Source organism: Xylona heveae (genome assembly GCF_001619985.1).
Source record: "Xylona heveae TC161 unplaced genomic scaffold L228scaffold_10, whole genome shotgun sequence".
Classification (NCBI taxonomy): Eukaryota; Fungi; Ascomycota; class Xylonomycetes; order Xylonales; family Xylonaceae; genus Xylona; species Xylona heveae.
In genome coordinates, this window is record NW_017264202.1 from 712,533 (window position 1) to 731,631 (window position 19,099).

The following is a 19,099-nucleotide window of genomic DNA, read 5'->3' on the forward strand; positions in this document are numbered from 1 at the left end:
GTCTCTCCGTGATGAACAAATTCTGTACTTGCCTTTTGCATCTCCATCTCTGCACATCACTTATTTCTCCGGCAGAGTTCGTTCCTGGTTGATAGCCTAGTCACATGTCAGATACTTTGACCACTCAGGTCCAGAGCGAATCTCCCCTCCCACCAGAACGAGGCAAAGCACCTGCTTGTAATATGAATCTAATTAACATAGGTTCTTAACCTTATATCGTCAAATCTCGAAACAGTAGTCGAGCTTCTTTAGCTCTCCAAGATAGGTATAACTATACTGTTTGTATATGTCACGGCAGCTTGTAACAGCCTGAATGAGTACTGTCGGGTATACTGAACAACAATATTGGCTCTGGTATTCTCTTGTCTAGAGTAATGCTAGAAAAGACCTCGATGATATTCAACGCTTTTTGAGATTTGAAGTAGCATAAAAGCTTAAGATAATAGACTGTATGAAACAATGATCTTGATTACATGGGAGTTTCGGGCCAAGGCGGTCAGGGATATGCCGGCAATATAATACATTTGATTGGTGCATATCGAGGCGGTCAAACACATCAGGGGTGATGGAGGACAAAGGGACCCTTTCAGGCGGAGGATCACCACAGGCTCACTTATAAGCTGACGATCTGGGAAAACAGAAACCAAAGGACAATCATGCTTCAACTCTGGCAGCGGTTGAGCGCCCCCTCACTAGCCACCCAGAATCTCCGATTATGTAGCTCCTCTCAGCGAAAAATATCCGGCATGGGGCGCAATCCCAGCGCCATTTCGCGGCATCCGGTGCCTGAGAGCTTAACCACAGGGACAGATTCGAAAGAGTGGACCCCACGTAAGAATCATCATCTATGCTGAGCTCGCATTACCTGGAGGGGTGTTGTGTCACTTAGTATTCATTTGTAGGATACGATCCTTATTCATACACCGGTGGAAGATGGCTTAATCGGGATGAGCTCCAACGAAACTCTCGCCATATACCGTTTGACTTCTCTGCACTTTGTAGCAGAGCTATCTCTCTGTGCCCAGGAGCAACCAATATTGTCAAAAATGAAAAGAGAGAAGGGGGATTTAACAGAGTCTTCCTATTTACAATGGACAATGGTTCTTGTGTTGTGGCAAGGTTACCAACCAGTATTGTCGGCCCACCGAGGTTAACAACCAACTCTGAAGTTGCAACAATGACGTATTGTAAGGCTGATTTATATAAGTACCTCCTTGAGGGTGCAGCTGGCATGCATCATTAAATGCTGATTTTTCATATAGTACAATCCAAAGACTTGCTTCCAATACCAAAAATCCTTGACTGGAATGATGATCCGTTGAATCCAATTGGCACAGAATATATCATCCAGGAGCATGTACTCGGTATTCAGCTGCACCAAATGTGGCCGACAATGAATTCCGTACAACATATGCTGTGCACCAAGGCACTCTCATTGGCAATGAAGAAGATGTCGTCTTTGGACTTCCCGACCTATGGCAGCCTTTACTTCTCCGATGCGCCACTAGACTCGCACATGAAAATCCCCTTTGAGGAGGGCTTTTGTATTGGACCACATTGCAGTCCGGTTTTCTGGAACCGGAATCCAGGGGAACTTGAGCTCTACGGCGATCCCAGTCCCAATTGCGGTCCTTGTCAGTTTTTGCCGTAGTCCATACTCTCCCGAACGATAGCTCTAACACAATGGGTACGAAAATTAGGGAAAGACCTCACAAGCTATTATCTAGGCTTAATAGAGACCGGTTTTTCTCGATTGCCAAAAGAAGAGGACACCATCAAGCGCGAGCTTATCCCTCATCAAGGATCCATTCAAGATCACATCCGTCTGCTGCAAATAAGTCAAGAAGTGATGCAGAGATTGGTCAAAGATAAGCGCATTCAGGACGCTGCTATACCGGTGCTGCTTCACCCGGATTTTCACAAAAGGAATATCTACGTCTCGGCCGAGGATCCGACCATCATCACTGGCCTGATTGATTGGCAATCAACGAGCATCGAGCCTGCATTTGTTTATGCCAATGAGACTCCCGATTTCGCTGCATTGCCCGAGGAGCTCGAGGAGCTCGAGGAGCACGAGGAAGACACTCTCAAAGACGAACAAGACGAACGGAAGGTTCCTGGCGACAAGAAACGAGAATGGAAAGATGCATTGATCTGCTATCAGACCTACGATGTGTGCATGAAAGGGCTTGCTCCTAAATTACGTCCCGCAAGACTACTTGATCCGACTTTGTTTCGTCTCTTCCATTACTGTCACACGACATGGAGAGACAGTGCTGCAGCTGTTCGCCAGGAGTTAATCGAGCTTTCAGCTGGGTGGACGGAACTCGGACTGCAGGGTTCGTGCCCGTTTTCTCCGACTGAAGAGGAATTAAAAGAGCACGCTCGAGATTATGAAGACTTTGAGACTGTCCAAAAACTTAAATTATGGCTCAAAAGCTCTCTCAATACGAATTCGGATGGGTGGGTCCCGAACGAGATATGGGACGCTGCGAGAGTTGCTCATCGCGCAGCGTATGATGAATGGATACAGACGGCCAGAGAATCGGAGTCTTGCGGCGAAGATCTGACCGTAGCGAAAGCGGACAAGTTGTGGCCATTTGATGCGAGATGACAAGAGAACTCCAAATGTCTGCCGGGCATACTATACTACGGTATTGTAATGATTAACGGAATCCGTCCCGCGCCAGAGAAGCACGCGGAAAGGCACAAGTGTATCCCTGTAATGATTTCCATCCTCTGCTTGGCTGCTCTACAGGGGACGAACGGGATAGCGACAAGTGATATCAAGCCCGGTAAGACATGTGGCTATATGACAAGGTACCTACCTACTCTTTAATATATTTTGCAACCAGTGGCGCCCTTGAAAGATTAGATCAAACTCAAACTCAATTGCCTCGCCATGTTTTTTGTTTCCTAGGTAGGTACGAGGTGATCTATTATACCGAATTCGTCAAATGTTATAGTTAAGCTAGGTAAGGTAAGTTAGTTAACGGATGGATACCCTGCTCGCGGGATCTCGTTGGTCAACCGCCAGGCCGATCTGCTTCCATTCAGCCTCCAGCCTTCAGCCTTCTCGAACTTTAGTTTTCTTTTCTTTCTCTCTCTGTATGAAGTAACACTTAGCTTTGTATTTCCCGATACGCTCGCTTCAATCAAGAGTTACTCTAAAGTTTACAGCCACAGCGCAGCAAAAAGTTACTTTAGTTACTTTCTTATCCTCAAATCCCCCATCCTAATCCCCAATTGAAGTTTGCGGCGTATTATGTTATTTCAAATCGTTTCCGCGCAGAACTTAGCTCAGATCAGTTCAGCTCAGCTTAACTCTCCCTGACGAAAGCCGTATCTCTAGTCCAAAAATCCAAGCGTATTCCGCTGCTTTAAATCCACGGCTTCATGGCTTTGGGCTACATGGCTTCATAGTTTTATGGCATTCTGGCATTCTGGCTCTCAAGGTTCTAAAACTCCACATTATGCTGTCCTATAGCTCATAGCTACGGGTAGTGTCAGACCGTCAGACGACGTGCGGATGAAAGTGGGGCAAGTTATCGGTTGCCTATCCTCCAGTGGAGAAGTGTCATAGAACGTTGCTGTTAGAATGAGATATAGGTACCTTCTAGACCATGTGGTGGCGCCATTCCCCACATCTCCAAAGTCGCATTTAGTATAATACTAGGTAGGTAGGTAGTTATAATACTAAGATAGGCCAGGTAGGTAAGGTAAGGTAAGGTAAGGTAAGGAACATGGAGCTACCAGGTAACGTAGTACATGAAATATGGCTCATAAGCGTTAGACATCAGGCGTGGGCGTGGGCGTAGACGTCCAGAACATTATATATCAGTAGTTTTAGTCTAAGTGTCTGTGGCTAAGCGGGGCATAACTTATCGTGAGACTCGACTATATACCTTACCTACCAACGCCAGGACACGAATGTGTCAGTGGGGTTTCCAAGGTAAGTCCCAGGGTACGCTGTAGCTTCTCATGGAAGCCGAAACGACATACCTTTAAAGGTACTATGTAGGGAAATTGTGTGATTGGGAGATAATCTTATCGTCGAAACGTGAGTCGTGGATCATTGAGCAATGGGGTCGCTTCTGGTCTGTGACTACGGAGTAACTGACCCTGGAGATGAGATCCTAGCACTTCCTCCTCCTCCTCTTAATCTTCTTAGCCCCCCTGACCGAGGGATGAACCAGCGTCTTGACATTCTGCCTAAGCGATTACTGTGATCTACCCCGCCGTCTACCATCCCCCGTCCCCCGCCCCCTCCACAAGGCCATCTACCTTAGGTAGGTAGATAGGTAGGGTATAATAGTGTCATACACCAGGCAGTCTAATGTAGGTAATTATTCCGGGGTATGTCTATACTGTAACTTACCTACCTTACCTTAGGTAGCTTAGGTATATCACTCCCTCCCCTACGCTCCCCTCCCCGTCCCCGCAGTATCAGAGTAGGTAGGGAGGGGTTTGACCTTCGACCTTTGACCTTCGACCTCACCTTCGACCCTGTCAAACATACAGAGTACGAAGCTACCCTGTGGAGCTCCAACGTCTACCGTTCAGCCAACGCCCTGGCCCGGTGTTTGTCACTTTTCTGAATTGTCCAGATCTCACTGACTCTACCTCTTATGAACTCATACTTTCTTTTTCTGAGGCTTGAAATACAATCATCAATTCATCAATTCATATGTAGTCATATCAGTGCATCAGTGTATCAGCTTATTAGCATTCAATGTATCAGCCACATTATTGCCTTCTACTTGTCTGGTATTATATCCATAATCCTCGTCATGAGCCACCTGTGACCTGCACAGTATGCATTCATGCATTTCCCTTCCATGTAAGCATTTTTTCATGTGCATATATTTGTTAATTGTTAGTTGTTAATTGTCATTGTCTACGGTAGGTCTGTTAGAAGGTAGAGAGGTAGTAGGTAGGTAGATACTTTCGTACTATGTACTGCAAGGTTGTTTCACCATGTATCGGTTTACCTTGTCGATGCATAAAGCCAAGGACTAAGGACTAAGACTTAAAACTAAGAACGTGATCATGGATAATAACTGTAAATCAACGTGTCATAGGTACCTATAGGTAGGTGATTTGCTTGGATTTGGGGAGTGGGGTTTGACATGCGCTGGCATCTGGCATCCGGCCGACCCCGCAGTCCGCCGTTAGCAGTCTGCAGTTGTAGCCCGCAAGGACGTCGAACCCTAGAGACGTCGAACCCTGGGACGTCGAACCCTGTTACATTCTGCAGAGAGCGTACCGTAGGAGAAAGAAGAACATAAAACGCAGCCATATAGTCCTACATTCATCCAACCATCCAACCATCCAACCATATAGACCTACAATTATGCAACCATGCAAACGTACAAATATGCATTATGCAAACATGCCGCGCATCCCGCCCAAAGGCCAGCGTATCGGAGTGCTTTCCCTCTTCCCCACTTCCCCCCTGGACCCCTGAAGTCCCCCGAGGTTCCATCATGTCCGAGAAGGTCTCTAAGGTCCCTAAGGTCCGCAGGGTCCAGCCAGTGGGGGCCAGGGGGGAGGGACCACAGGGAAGGAGGATGGAAGGAGGATGGAGGAAGGAGGGAGGGAGGGAGGAGGATGGAGGATGGAAGATTATCAAAGGTAACTTACTCGGTAGTGGTAACTGATACAAAGTACTGTATTACTGTGAGAGCAGCATTTGCTGGCTGGACTGCATGCACGAGAGGGAGAGAGAGAGAGATGAACGGTAAATGAGAACGAGGAATAAGGGGCATAGTTCTAACATCATCATGACTACTGCAACACTGGCTCGACTGATTACCGCTGCATAACATAGACATCCGGCTGCACTGTCCTGCCAATGACATGTAAAAATACCAAGGTATATAAAATAATATCATCTACGTCTGTTCTGCTAGAATATGCATGCTACCTAATAAGTCTATCCAAATATCCAAAATCAAAGACGTCGAAATTACAAGGAAATGATAACCACTTGATAACTCATTAGAAAGAATCTGATCAAGCAAACTCCTGATCGACTTCCTCAAAGTAGTCGTAAAAGCCTGCAAAGACCTTGACACCAAGACCGGGGTCCAAGCTACCAGTCGTGGCACGAATACTGTGCATCGACAGCTGGGGAATGCCCGCGTCGAGGGCGCGGATGCCAGTCTTGGACGAGAGCATGGGACCGACGGTGCCGCCGCTGCGGGTGTCGTTGCGGATCTGGAACACCTGCAACTTGGACCCGCACTTCTGCGCGACGCGCTGGAAGATTGACGCCGACACCGCGTCTGTGGTGGTGTTGCCATTGGGGTCGGCTTCAATGGACACGCCGACATTCAAGCGGGGCGCATGGTTCTCGAGGTAGACCTGAAGGAAGTTGGGATTGACAGCGTGTGTGACGTCCGCAGAGACGAGGAAACTATTGGCGTAGGCCTGGGAGATGAGATTGGACCCAAACGTCTCCGGGCCAGCGAGTCCTTCTAGAGCCCGTTCCAAGACAGAAGGCAGGAAGTTGCCAAAGGCGCCCTGACGGAGCTCACTACCAATTTCCTCGTCATCAAATAGGCCGAGCACTTTGATGACACCGCTCTCGTCGGGGCCACCGCCATAAGAGTATGGCGAAGAGCTGGAAGACGTGGAAAGGAGAAGGGCCTCAAATGCAGCGTATGAGCAGAGCTTGTCATCGATGCGGCCCGCAAAGATGAACTCCTTGTCCAGGCCTCCGACCTGCGCTGGCTGAGTATCAAAGAGCTCCAGCTCCCAATTCACAATGGTGCTGACTGCATGCTTATTAGACTTTGGGAACAAATTTGTTTGCACATTCAGGAGAATTCATACCGTCATCAATTTCAAGTTCCTTGGCAATAGCCTTGACAAGGCGCTCGGGTTGGGTAGCCGCGAATGTGCCTTCGCCGCCGAGGATGCCCGCCTTCCAGGAGTTCTCCTGTTCAGAGGAGCTAGAAGAGAGGTCAGAGTTGTCTAAACCAATGATGGGCACCAATTGTGTCTCCTTGTTGAAAGGCCCGCTCGTAGGAATACCAAAATGGGGTGCCAATGTGGGAATGCGAGCAACTGTTTGAGTTTTATTAGCCAGATGGACAAGCAAAATAACGGAATGGGGCTTGAATACTGGGCCAGCCCAACTTCACGAGCTTGGTGACAATCTTTCCAGACTTCTCGTCCCGAACCAGAACTCGGCCTCCAATCCCCAGGTCCCGGTCGAACCATGTATTGTTGAGACCACCCGCATAGGGTCCAACGCCTGTGACCAAATCAGTAAATCTAGTTTCCTTACTGGCACTCCAAAAGGGTACCACGAAAATCAAGAACCAATTCGGGTACTTACCGAGCTGTACAAAACCAGCCTTGGTTTGGAGTTTGGGAATGGGCTTCACTGTGGAGACACCCAAATTAGTTGACTGTTCCTTACAAGCCGCCGAAATGCTCTCATCTTTCAGTACGAAACAGCAGATAAAGCGTGACGATAGGTTAACGGCCAGCAGGTATCAGAAAATGACTCACGTCTGGCGGTCAAAGCATCAATGTGGCCGGCAATGATCGCTGCTCCATTTCCAGGCTTATACTCTCCGCCGACAACGAACGCAATCAGACTACTGCCGTTTCTCTCAACAAGGTATTTGCCGCCCTTCTTCAGCTTGCCGCCAGTCCAAAGCTCGCGTTCGGAGAGCTTAGTAAAGCCATTGTCCTCCAGCTTCTTGCTGAAGTGAGCGACAGCATGGAAAACCGTAGGGTTCTGTGTCAAAAAGTCCATGAATGGAGTAGTATATGATGCAGGCGCAATCGTAGCGGAGGGCTTTGGCTGAGGGGGGCGGGCTGGGACCGATGAAGCTGTCGCATTATAGGACCGCTGGTCCATCTTGGCCTGCTCCTGCGAGGTTGTGGGATACGAAGATTGAGCAGGCCGAGTCAGAGCTTCTTCGTAGCGGTCGTTCCGAAGACGCATCTCCTCAAGCTGCCGCCTCATCATCTCATTCTGCTCCTGCTGCACGGCATTCTGGGCCAGCATGGTCTGGTAGAGAGTAGTGATGTCCGTCCCTGACTGGCTGCTGACAGGGGGAAGAGGAGCCTCGCGAGGGGCCGAAGTAGGATCGTACTGAAAAGGGTAGTTCTTTGTCATCTTGCTGGCAGACCTGTTTGTCGGGGATTAGTATCCATTGTTGGAAGTATATCAGGGACGAATATACGAACGCACTCAATTCTGTTATAATTGCGGGGAAAAAGACGCGGAATTCGCTCGTCAAACTGTACGCAGAGAGCTTTATGATTCTGACAATGAAAGGATTGCGGACGGTGCGCGTGAAGAGGACAGGTAATGTGTCTCAGAGAGAGTTAAGAGGACGCGAGAGGAGGTCGAGTTGTGCAGGTGAGTGTGTGAGTGAGTGACACAGCTGGAGCTCAGGAAGAGCTTCCCTTGGCAGCTTAGCTTAACCTTCATTAGCTGGTTTGTTCAGGTAAAAACTGGGGCTGGCTGGGCCGAGACAGGGGCAGCCCGATCGATAGCGGGTAACCATGCGCGCAATTGATAAGCCTCATGGTGTCATCCAATTCGGTATCGGCCGGCGATCACGAAATACACTGATCGCTTGAAATCCGTTTCCTCATAACTCAGCTCAAATGCTCAAGAACTTGACATATCGTACTTGGTGACAAATAAGTACATAGTAATGTGCATATAGCCCATTATATGTGCTCGCCTTTTGAAAGACGAATGCATGACGACGGAAAACCAGGCATATTGGGATGCATGCCATATAATGCGAAGACGGAAATGCAAAACCTCAATTAGATCTGTGTAGGGTATCTAGAATAGATAAAAAAAAATATATATATATACACAAAAATTTCATTTCCAAATCGCCTTATACCACCGCTTCTTGTCTTCCTCAGGACCTTGTCCTTCTTCCTCTACGTTGTGCTTGCCGACAATGGCGAGGAAAACTTCATCCAAGCTTGTTCGAGAGACCGAGTAATAGGCCAACCCAAGCATATCCTTGGACGCCTCGAGCAGAGCAAAAAGTGCGCTGACTTTGCATGCCATAGGTGCTTGATATTCCACAACGTCATCTTGTCCCTTCCTCGCCACCAGGTATTCTGTTCCAGTTGACATGGCGGGAACACTGAAACGCACTTGGCCATGAAAAGTTCGATCTTCCACTTCTGCTCCAGGAAAATATTCATAGATCCATGTTTTGATGTATTGCATCTCCTCCGGATCTGTGTGGGGCGCGCTTTTGGTGACCAAATGAACATAGTACGAGCTTCCATATCGCCGGCGCAGCTCATCGGCAGTTCCAAGCGCCAGCATCTTCCTTGCCATGATGCCTGCTCGGTTCGCAAGCGCATCAGCCTCCTCCATTGAGTGTGTAGTCAAGATGATTGATCGACCAGGGATCACAGAAGAAAGTGTTTCCCACATCACACGCTTGGAAGCAGCATCCTGTTTGCCCATCATTAATTAGCAAAAGAGAGATCTCGCGCGTTCTCAAAAACTGGGACTCACCATTCCAGATGAAGGTTCGTCCAACAGGACGACACTCGGGTTACCCATTAGTGCAATACCCAAGCTAAGCTTCCTCTTGTTACCGCCTGACAACTTGGCAGCCATACGATTCGAGAACTGCGAGATACCGACAGCGCGCATAATTTCTTGAACATTCCGTTCAACGTCAGCAACGCCTCTGATGCGAGCATAGAATCGAAGGTGTTCGCAGACGGTCATCTGATCAATCGCATCCTGCAGGATTGTTAGCACAACCAAGGTCATGGCCATAGGGCGAAACTTACAAACTGCGGGCACACTCCCAGTCGCTGTCGCGCAAGTACAAGATGCTTGTTGAGCGAGATATTATCAATGAACACGTCGCCATGATGTGATGGCCGAATATCGCCTCGGATCATGCTGATTGTCGTAGTTTTCCCGGCACCATTAGGCCCAAGCAAGGCAAAAACTTCACCCTTCTTGACTCCGAAGGAGATATTCTGGACGGCGGCAAATTTCCCAAAGGACTTGTTGAGATTCAGTACTCTCAGGCCATCGTCCGCCTCTTGGACACGCTTTGCTTCATTGATGACGTCTTGATCCTGAGTGTTAATCTCCTCGATATCCTCAACACGTACTGGCCTTTGAAATCGAGCGAAAATAGATCCATGATCCCATCTAAGTAGAATAGCGAACAATACAACTCCCTGAATGATGAGATAGAGAATTGGTCCACCATAAACAGTGATGCCGGCGGGATAGGACACAATTTCTTGGTTCCGACAGAGAATGGAAAATAAGTTGAGGGCGAGGAGAAGGGAACGCATAAGATTGCCCGAAGGCGTAATCGCAGCGATCGTAAAGTGCACAATATTGACTGTTTGAGATACGATCTGGACGGGCGCATATGTAAGAGAACACATATACCCGATGAAGTATATCAAGAACATGACACTGTATCCGAATTAGTTTTGAGAAAAGTTCCCTGTAAACAGAGGAAGAACCTACGCTTGACCGCCAGCAGAGAAGGCAAATGCCGCAAGCTGGGACGGTGCGAAGAGAGAAAGCACGTAGGAGAGCAAAGTTGATGTAAGTCCGTAAAGCAGGAAAATCAAAAAGAGATACCCGACATGGAACCAATGGGAATAGAGCGCAGCAAATAGAATCGAGACAATGGCACTGATGACCAGGATCAAGATAGAATCAAAACCGAAATGAGCCAGCCACAATGGCAAACTGCGCACACCATTACTATAATGTAGAGCTCGCACATTGTGGAGGCGCTCCATGGTAGGATATAGTGCGAGGAATGCTGGATAGACACACATGGCGAGGCCAAAATAGAGAATGAGTTGTAGTGGATCTTGGGTGTTTGGTCTGGAAGTAATCAGCAGCTGTCAAAAGTGAATAAATTCAAAAACTTACTGCCAAGATATCGGAAAATTAGTATATTGAACACCTATGGACATGTTCCCTACAATGTTATCGAACATGTTTTGCACGGCGACAGCATTCTTCATTCCTCCATTTGCCTTGTAAGCGAAAACAGGTGTGGAATTGTCGAGAAAAAAACCGCCAGGGGCCAGACCGGCGAAATTCCTTCCAATGTCGCGGCGCCATTCGTTTAGACTGTCAACCACTCGAATCGATTCATTGTTGCCAATCTTGTCAAGGACATTGGGAGTGAGGGCGCTCGGAGGCCCGACCAGTATCGTGGCATTCTCGTCCGCAGAGTCAACCCAAGCACGTTTGTGCATTGACAAATATGACTCTGAGGCCGATCGCCTAGAAAGCGATGTATAATTCATCGACCGGCAGTTTGCGCGGGTGTAGTTGCTGAGAAACATGGTGACTGAGGAATCGTTAGTCGAGAAGATTCAATAGATTAGTGGAATAACCTTACCTAGCCCAGCTGTAATAATAGGGACAAGAAATGCCGCAGAGTGCGGCTTGAAGTTGCGTCGAAGTATTGTCAACCGCTTTCTGAACAAAATCCAAAATTGGCGTTTCATGCTGATGCGCTTTCCATTTTGTAGCTGCAGGTCCGGGTTTCCAAGGTTGATGGTAGTGGCCTTGCCTTCAGAACCCAGATATAAGGACTCTGTAACATAACTACTAGATTGATATGAGGATCGTTCGGATGCACTATTCGATTGAAATTCATGGTCTTGCCCCGCAATCTTCAAAAATACATCCTCAATCGTTGGACCATTGACGTCATAATCTTGGATATCCGAGTGTTCCAATGCATTGATAAAGGACGAGGCGTCAGCAGAATTGCACAGGGTGTAGACTGATCGATCGTGTAATATTTTCCTTTTAACATTTGATAGACTGTGAGTAAAAGGTTTGTGCGAATCATAGACGTAGACCTTGTAGCCATCACCGAGCCTCTGTTTGAGCTCGACTGCGGAACCCTGCGCCTTAAGAACACCCTTTGCCAGGATGGCGATGTGATCAGAGAGCACGTCTGCTTCGTCCAGAAAATGGGTAGTAAGTATAATGGACCTACTTCCTCGCTCAGCAAGGAGAATGTCCCATATTTTCCTTCTAGAGAGAGGGTCGACACCGCTTGACACTTCATCCACCAGGCAAACTTTACTGCCACCGGTCAACATCATGGACAACTGGAGCTTCCGCTTCTGGCCGCCAGAGAGCGTTTTTGATCGCGCTTTTGACTTCAGCCCGAGGTCACAGGCCGTTATGAGCCTTTTTATTTGATCTTTCGAATCTAGTCCTTGGGTAGACTTTAGTCGATTGAAGAAATATACGTGCTCCTCCACTGTAAGTTCGGGCCAGAGGACATTGCGCTGTGGACAGATTCCTAGCCCGCCGGATGAATTAACAGAGACGCGACCGCTAGTTACTCGATTCAGTCCGGCGATTGTGTCGAGAGTCGTGCTCTTTCCGCTTCCATTGGCCCCCAAGAGCACGAGAATCTGACTGGGAAGGGCGGTGAGCGAGAGATGATCTACTGCTTTCACCGTGGTATACTTCCGCCGAAAGAGCGTCAAGAACCAACGGGAGACCCTGTTGGGTCGGTAGTAGAGACAAAAGGAATCCAAATGCACGGCCTTTTCATCATTGTCTCCATTCCCGGAAACAAGATTCCGGCCTTGAGAGGCAGTGCCATGGAGAGTCCGCTCAACCAATGCGGCCAGTACTGGAAAAGCGAAGATTTGTATGACCAGGAAAATCCAAAGGGCAAGACCAGGTAGATCCCAGGGATTATGAGGAGCCTGCTTGAGTAGGTTGGCTCCCAAGCTTTGCCTCTCCCAGCGAGCCATGAGTATTATGAAAAATACATAATTCATGGGAGGAAACAAAAGGCCGAGAATTGCAATTGTGCCCGCGGAATGTGACTTGGAGACTGATACCTGGGCAACGATTGCCAGGACGAGGAAAATAATAGTCGCTGAGATACCCGAGAGCTGCGCTCGCTTGAAGAAGGAGGCGCTGAAAATAGAGAAGGAGAGAAGGGCAAAGCCGTAGAGCAAGTGGTAGATGACGACAATGGCGGCATTGGTCTCGGGGAAAAGACCATATGCAAGCACACAAGCCATAACGAGCCATCCCGGAAAATAAACGATATCGAAAGCCAAGTGCTGCGCGGCTAGCCGGGCAGCTTGAGGTTGCCAGCGGCGAGGATTAGGCATCATGGCATCGATTAGTTGAGACATGCCCGATTCGCGTTCCGAGGCCATGAATCCGACTTGATGGTACACGACCCCAATCATACCAATGACAAAGCCAATGGCCATGAAACTTGAGACAGATCCCATATAACCAATCCGAAGCTGTTGCTTACGCTGCTCCTGTGTTTGCGAGGTATAGGGAAGCTCATACGTCTTTACATTCAGCAGCGAGTGACCGTGAGTTCTGTTTAATGAAGCAATGGTATGTTCAACTGCTCGCTGCAGAGGAAGCACATATTTTTCGGCGTCATTGTTAGAATTGGTCATATCCAGCCTTTCGCCGAGTACTGCATCGCCCTGCAGAACTGCAAGGGGGTTAGCAACAATAGACAATTCAGAGGAAATTTTTTTTTGTTTCGAAATCGCTACGTACAATAATACCATCCGGCACCCCAGCCTTCTGACGGTGAGGACTCAAAAGTCACAGCACCGAAACATCTCGTGAGACCTTTTAGATTGCTTGGACAGATAAAAGACACCTCGCTGGGATCGGAGAGTATAGCCACATCGACATGAGCATCTTGCAGAGGTTTCGCGACGGTTTGAATGACATGGTCGATGGCGCCCCCGGAAAGACCGTTGTTGCAGAAAACAATCTTGTGGCGTCCAGTGGTGTCGGATAGAACCGCGTCCGTCAGGTTTCTCACGGCAGCGGGCGCCCCAATTCCGTACATGGATGGTGGCGTAAACAAAATTCGGGCATAAGTCAAAAATATCATAAAGGCAATTGGAGCCACAAAGGCCCGTACGACGGTGGTGAGAGCATTTCGATACAATGCTATTCGGAGGGTTTTATCGACAAGGGTCCATATCTGCCGGAAAAATATGGTCGTGGCAAAGTCCACGTGAGGTTTCTTTGCCATTGTGAGACCGCGAGTTTCACTCTCCAAGTATTCGCCTCATTGACTCTTCTCTGTCTGTCTTAAATATCCACAGAATCAGGCGTAACGACTCGATTGTCTTAGCTAGGGCGCAATCGCCAAGAACAAATTTTCGGCCGACGGAGATTTTTGACAGAATCGCCGAGAAGCACAGCCCCAAACAACGTCGATTGCAATGACTGTCTTAAAATGTGCGACGCTATCTCAACGATCGCACGATTACTTGGATACAGAGTGCATTTGACGGAGGATTCGGGCTTGTAGCGGCGTTCCACGCTTTTGTTTTGAGGTCGACGGGGAGACCTTCGGGTGGCGGAGACAATGGTTGAAACAAACAAGAAATCACAATGCTAAAGAAGGCGAACCAAATGACCAAAGACAGAAACTGAGTCTCACATATATGCAAAGGTTCCGGAAATAGAGATTCTTCCTTCTCAACCAAGGTATTTTGAATTTTGCTGGCCCAATTTCTATTTATCAACTTTCTACGGGCAGAAAGGGGGGGTGGTTTGACAGTTGCGGCAAACGAGTTACAGCCAAACTCCGTTTAGCCGGTATCATCTTCCGCGTCGCGTGTCGGAATGTGGTAAATAGAGAATATCGCGTCTGTGAGCCGACTGTTCGTGATGCCTCGACAGTCGAGAGCCACGGCAATCCACTCTGATGGGCGACGCGTTCTCGCAATGCCACTCAAACAAAAGCAAAAAAAGAATGCAGATTTCCTTGCATGGACCACAAAAGTACACACCAATGGGGCTCAAACAACGAGATAGGACGAGCGAGACTTTACGTCCCTAACAAAATACTAAACAACGCCATGTCCCTAGTAGGTCGCGGTAGACATTCAGTCCGAGTACCATTCCCCATGGTCTCACCGTTGAAATGAATGTGAAAGCAGCCCCACGACGCTGTCTTCATACGAGCGGTGACTCGAGGGTCAAACCGTAGCGCATAAGGTAGTGTATAATTCAACGGCTCGCACAAATCGGTGCAGATGCCAGGAGATATTCTTGGACAGTTATATACCCAAGGAGTTAAGATTAAAGTAGCCTTGAAGATTGTGTTTTGTACTGTGGCATGCCTGTGGCTCATCTTATTAAAACAACGCCTTCATTGCATAATTGCATTGCTGTAATCTCGTCTTTTTAACCCAATTTCAAAACGACGGCAACAGATAATCTGTGTAATTCGCCGTGAGAAATATGGCAACGGTTTTGGTGCGAGCTCATAATACCTTCCTACACTGATTGGTCTCATCTTCAGTTAGAAGTCAGGGCAAGTTCTACATCACTTAGCCGATATTTCTCTCCAAAAGAAGGCGCGCATGGTAAGGTAAAGCATCAGTTGATCGTCTCAATGAGAGGTATCTCAGACGAGAATCGCTTCAAAGGGGTTTGACTGTACTGTCAACGGAGCTCGGCGAATGTACCGGAGCAGCCAAATCCATCTCCTTTTCGGGAGGGCGGTGTGGTATAGAACTGGCCAATCATGGCTGGTCCGCCGAGAGTTCTCGCGGAGAATCTTCGGAGGAGAGCGAGGCCTCGGAGGGTGACCTGACAGCTGGAAAAGGTACCAAAGTTACCAAAGGTACGGGCGAGGGGAGCGAGGAGTACTGACTGACTCACTGCGGAGCGTCGGAGCAACGAGAGCTCCCCCCTCTCTCTCTCTTCTTGACAGGTCCCAAAAGGGTCATGAAGAATCTTCCAAAGCTCTGGTCCCACATTATTGAAACATGCATTTTCGGATATCGCAATAATCGGGCCGCGTGGCTCTTCTGTCTTTCCATGTCCTTTTTGGAACCTTTTCCTCCTTGCGTCGTCCCCAGTGGTGCCGTTTCTGTATCGATGGTGTCTTGCTTTGGACTTGCCCTGTTGCCCTAACCCGTTGATCAATATATTGAGACGACTCCACTCGTTGATCCGTTGTTTCGTCTCTATCCGGCTCCTTTGAACACCCATGGTGATTGGTGCGCGGGTAGGGTCACTAGCCTCTCCGCTCCCCTTCCGTCAGGGCCCTCTTACCGCAAATCCTATCATCGCACCTTATCTGAGCGCTCCCTGCAAGCCACAACCGCCATCGATGCTCAGGTACCCGCATTCTGTCCGAATGAAGCTTTTCAAGCCCCAATGAAATTCACCAGAGCGCCATCCTTGGTGACCCGCTGGGCCCAGCGGGTCACCAGAAGATCTTCAACCGAACCTATTGAGGAAAATCAAGCACCTTCGAGTCTCAGTACGTGGAACTGATTGCCCCTAGAACAATTTGACATTGTGTTTCAGCCTTGTTAGCACGGCCCCCGCAAAGCTTCATTGAATTTGAAAATGTTATATAAGATGTCTTCTTCTTCCGCTCTTTTTTGCTCGAATCATCGCGATATCCCTCGGGGCCTTTGACAGACCACCGTCCTTACTTCCTTGGCTACTTTGCATTGACTGCAAAGCCCTTCTCCCGGTTGAGAATCACAATCATAATAGTGCACTGCGTGCATTCTGTCCTTGTGCCTCGATACCATTCCTTTGACGCCGAGCTCAACTGTCATTTCCTCCCCAACCTATTGCATACACGTTCATTGATCGATCGTCTGGCTTTTGACAAGATGCATTTTGCTTATGCGTTCCTTCTTTTGGTGGCAGTGGCGGCAGGATTCGCCCAAGCCCAATCCAAAGCAGTATTCGCTCATTTCATTGTACGGAACAAATGCATCCTCAAGGAAAGAGAAATCACAGTACTTACAAGACATATAGATCGGCAACTCTGCGGGTATGAGTTATGATGACTGGGTTAGCGACGTTCAGGCTGCCAAAGCCGCCGGTATTGATGGCTTTGCCTTGAACATTGCTCCAGGCGATTCATACACCGACAGCTCGCTGCAGAATGCCTATAATGCGGCCGGCTCGGTTGGCGACTTCAGCTTGTTTCTCTCCTTCGATTATCTCTCTCAGGGCGCTTGGTCTGCTTCCAACGTCGTGTCAAAGATCAACGAGTACAAGCAATTTTCGGCGCAATTCCAATACAACGGCAAGCCCCTTGTGTCCACCTTCGAGGGTGTTGGCAATACCGGCGACTGGTACGGGATCAAGGAGCAGACCGGCTGCTTCTTTGTGCCTGACTGGAGCAGCCTTGGGCCCATCGGGGTTGCCGCTCAGGGAAGCGTCGATGGTGCCTTTGGCTGGGGTGCGTGGCCCGTCGGTGCGACTGACATGTCAGTCGTTGAGGATGAACTGTACATGACTACCCTTGGCTCGAAGCCCTACATGATGCCTGTTTCTCCTTGGTTCTATACAAACATTCCGCAATGGAACAAGAACTGGCTTTGGCGAGGCGACGATCTCTGGCATGACCGCTGGCAGCAGGTGATTGAGCTGCAACCTGCTCTCGTCGAGGTATGCTTTCAATCACAAACTCCTTCCATCACATGATAGATAATCATGTCTTCGATAATACTGACTTGGGCAGATTCTCACCTGGAACGACTTTGGTGAGTCGCACTACATTGGGCCCATCCACTCCTCCGGAATTCCTAGCGGAGCAGAAAAATATGTCAATGACATGCCGCACGACAATTGGCGAGATATGCTTCCCTACTACATCGCGGCCTACAAGAGTGGAAACACCACCCTTCCCGAAATTTCCACCGAAAAGGCCAACCTTTGGTATCGCGTGAACCCCGGTCATTCCGGCTCAAGCGATGGCACTACTGGAAATACCCCATCTCAGGGCCAAACCGTTGTCGATCCAACTTTGGTATCACAAGATAAAGTCTTTTTGTCCGTGCTGGTCAACTCGCCCGCCGATGTGACGCTTCAGATCGGCGACAATCAGCCTACATATCTTCGAGCAATGACTTCTGGCGTCAACCATTTCTCTGTCTCTTTCAATGGCCAGACTGGCGCTGTCACGGCGAGTGTTTCTCGAAATGGACAGTCAGTTGCGTCAGTGACTGGCCCAGAGATTACTGATGCCTGTGAAGATGGCAACGTCAACTGGAATGCCTGGGTTGGAGGCTCATCATAAGCAGCCTGGCGCTGCTAAACGTATGCAGGTCATACACCGCGCTGAGCTTTGAAGCTCGCGATTTTGTTCATATATCCATGCCTGGACATATTGCATTACTTTTTGCGTTCAACCGGACATTGGGAATTTCTCCAACGTCGACCTCTCTTTTTCAGATTATTTTGCTTGTCAGATTCTTTAGGCGTCTCGGGGTGCTGGAGCTTGTCAAGAAATTTCCTCTCCCCTAGTCTGGCGTCTACCCCTCCGATACTGTCTTTTGCGAATAGCTCGAGCACAGTCATTACATCCTAAATTTGAGCTGGGGCAGCGGCGCCGTGTCTGAGACACTGAGCTGCTCGCACGTCCTCTCATGTTGGTGGCAGGGCCCTTTTATGATTCTATGATTCCCGATTCGCTTCTTCTTGACGGAAAGTCCGCGTTTAGACTGCTTGAAGAAGTACAGACTCTCATTACGTATTTCTGCTGTCTGCGACTGCACGCCGTTCCTCTTTTCTGCTTTTTGCCTTTACAATCATACCCTTTCCAAGCACTCACGCTCTCTTTGTCTTCAGATGTGTTATGAATTATGCAATTTAGACAAGAGACGGTGAGACAGTATTTATCCAATTTATCTGCACGCAAACATAGAAACAATACAAATTTACCCTTGTATTTACAGCCTCAACAAAATCTCAAAGTCCCAACACTGAGTCGATGTGCAACTAATTAGTTCTACAGCGCATTCGCTAATTTCGCTAGAGTGCCTTGATTATTATGGTGTGCAAGACAATTTTTCCCGGTCAGATCTTTGCTAACCATCACCAGTAACGGCAAATTTTAACTTAGGGCCAAAGTGTGCGGCTCTCTTACATCGACAAACAGTTCGGTGGTCCATTAGCGGAGGACATTCATCTACTTTCCTCCACTTTTACTGACCACGAAAATCTCCAATCCTTAGGGAAGATTTCAATATCTGGAGAGACCCAGCCAGTCATGTCTCTCTGCACGGCTTTTCTGCAATCACATTTCCC

At 48.5% G+C, this 19,099-nt stretch overlaps 4 protein-coding genes across 4 annotated transcripts; 2 read left to right on the forward strand and 2 right to left on the reverse strand.

The window, feature by feature from the left end:
• The first annotated feature begins 638 nt into the window (after window positions 1–638).
• On the forward strand, window positions 639–2,739 carry L228DRAFT_232990 (hypothetical protein). The gene is made up of 4 exons (XM_018330614.1): window positions 639–831; window positions 903–1,187; window positions 1,263–1,634; window positions 1,701–2,739. Exons 1-4 carry the CDS (start codon window positions 657–659, stop codon window positions 2,612–2,614), a joined length of 1,746 nt encoding a protein of 581 aa, XP_018185942.1. The 5' UTR covers window positions 639–656; the 3' UTR covers window positions 2,615–2,739.
• Window positions 2,740–6,015: 3,276 nt separating this feature from the next.
• L228DRAFT_213781 (aspartyl aminopeptidase) lies at window positions 6,016–7,963 on the reverse strand (the record flags this gene model as incomplete). The annotated part of the gene is made up of 5 exons (XM_018330004.1): window positions 6,016–6,779; window positions 6,838–7,071; window positions 7,130–7,261; window positions 7,346–7,393; window positions 7,522–7,963. The coding sequence occupies 5 exons, from the start codon at window positions 7,961–7,963 to the stop codon at window positions 6,016–6,018; spliced, it is 1,620 nt and encodes a 539-aa protein (XP_018185943.1).
• An 841-nt stretch (window positions 7,964–8,804) lies between these two features.
• Window positions 8,805–14,528, reverse strand: L228DRAFT_223483 (P-loop containing nucleoside triphosphate hydrolase protein). The gene is made up of 7 exons (XM_018330326.1): window positions 13,568–14,528; window positions 11,403–13,499; window positions 10,925–11,351; window positions 10,508–10,876; window positions 9,805–10,453; window positions 9,521–9,754; window positions 8,805–9,457 (listed from the first exon to the last, which is right to left on the reverse strand). Exons 1-7 carry the CDS (start codon window positions 14,055–14,057, stop codon window positions 8,864–8,866), a joined length of 4,860 nt encoding a protein of 1,619 aa, XP_018185944.1. The 5' UTR covers window positions 14,058–14,528; the 3' UTR covers window positions 8,805–8,863.
• A 2,143-nt stretch (window positions 14,529–16,671) lies between these two features.
• Window positions 16,672–18,089, forward strand: L228DRAFT_213714 (glycoside hydrolase family 71 protein; the record flags this gene model as incomplete). Its single annotated transcript, XM_018330002.1, has 3 exons — window positions 16,672–16,761; window positions 16,820–17,458; window positions 17,532–18,089. The coding sequence occupies 3 exons, from the start codon at window positions 16,672–16,674 to the stop codon at window positions 18,087–18,089; spliced, it is 1,287 nt and encodes a 428-aa protein (XP_018185945.1).
• Between the last annotated feature and the right edge of the window lie 1,010 nt (window positions 18,090–19,099).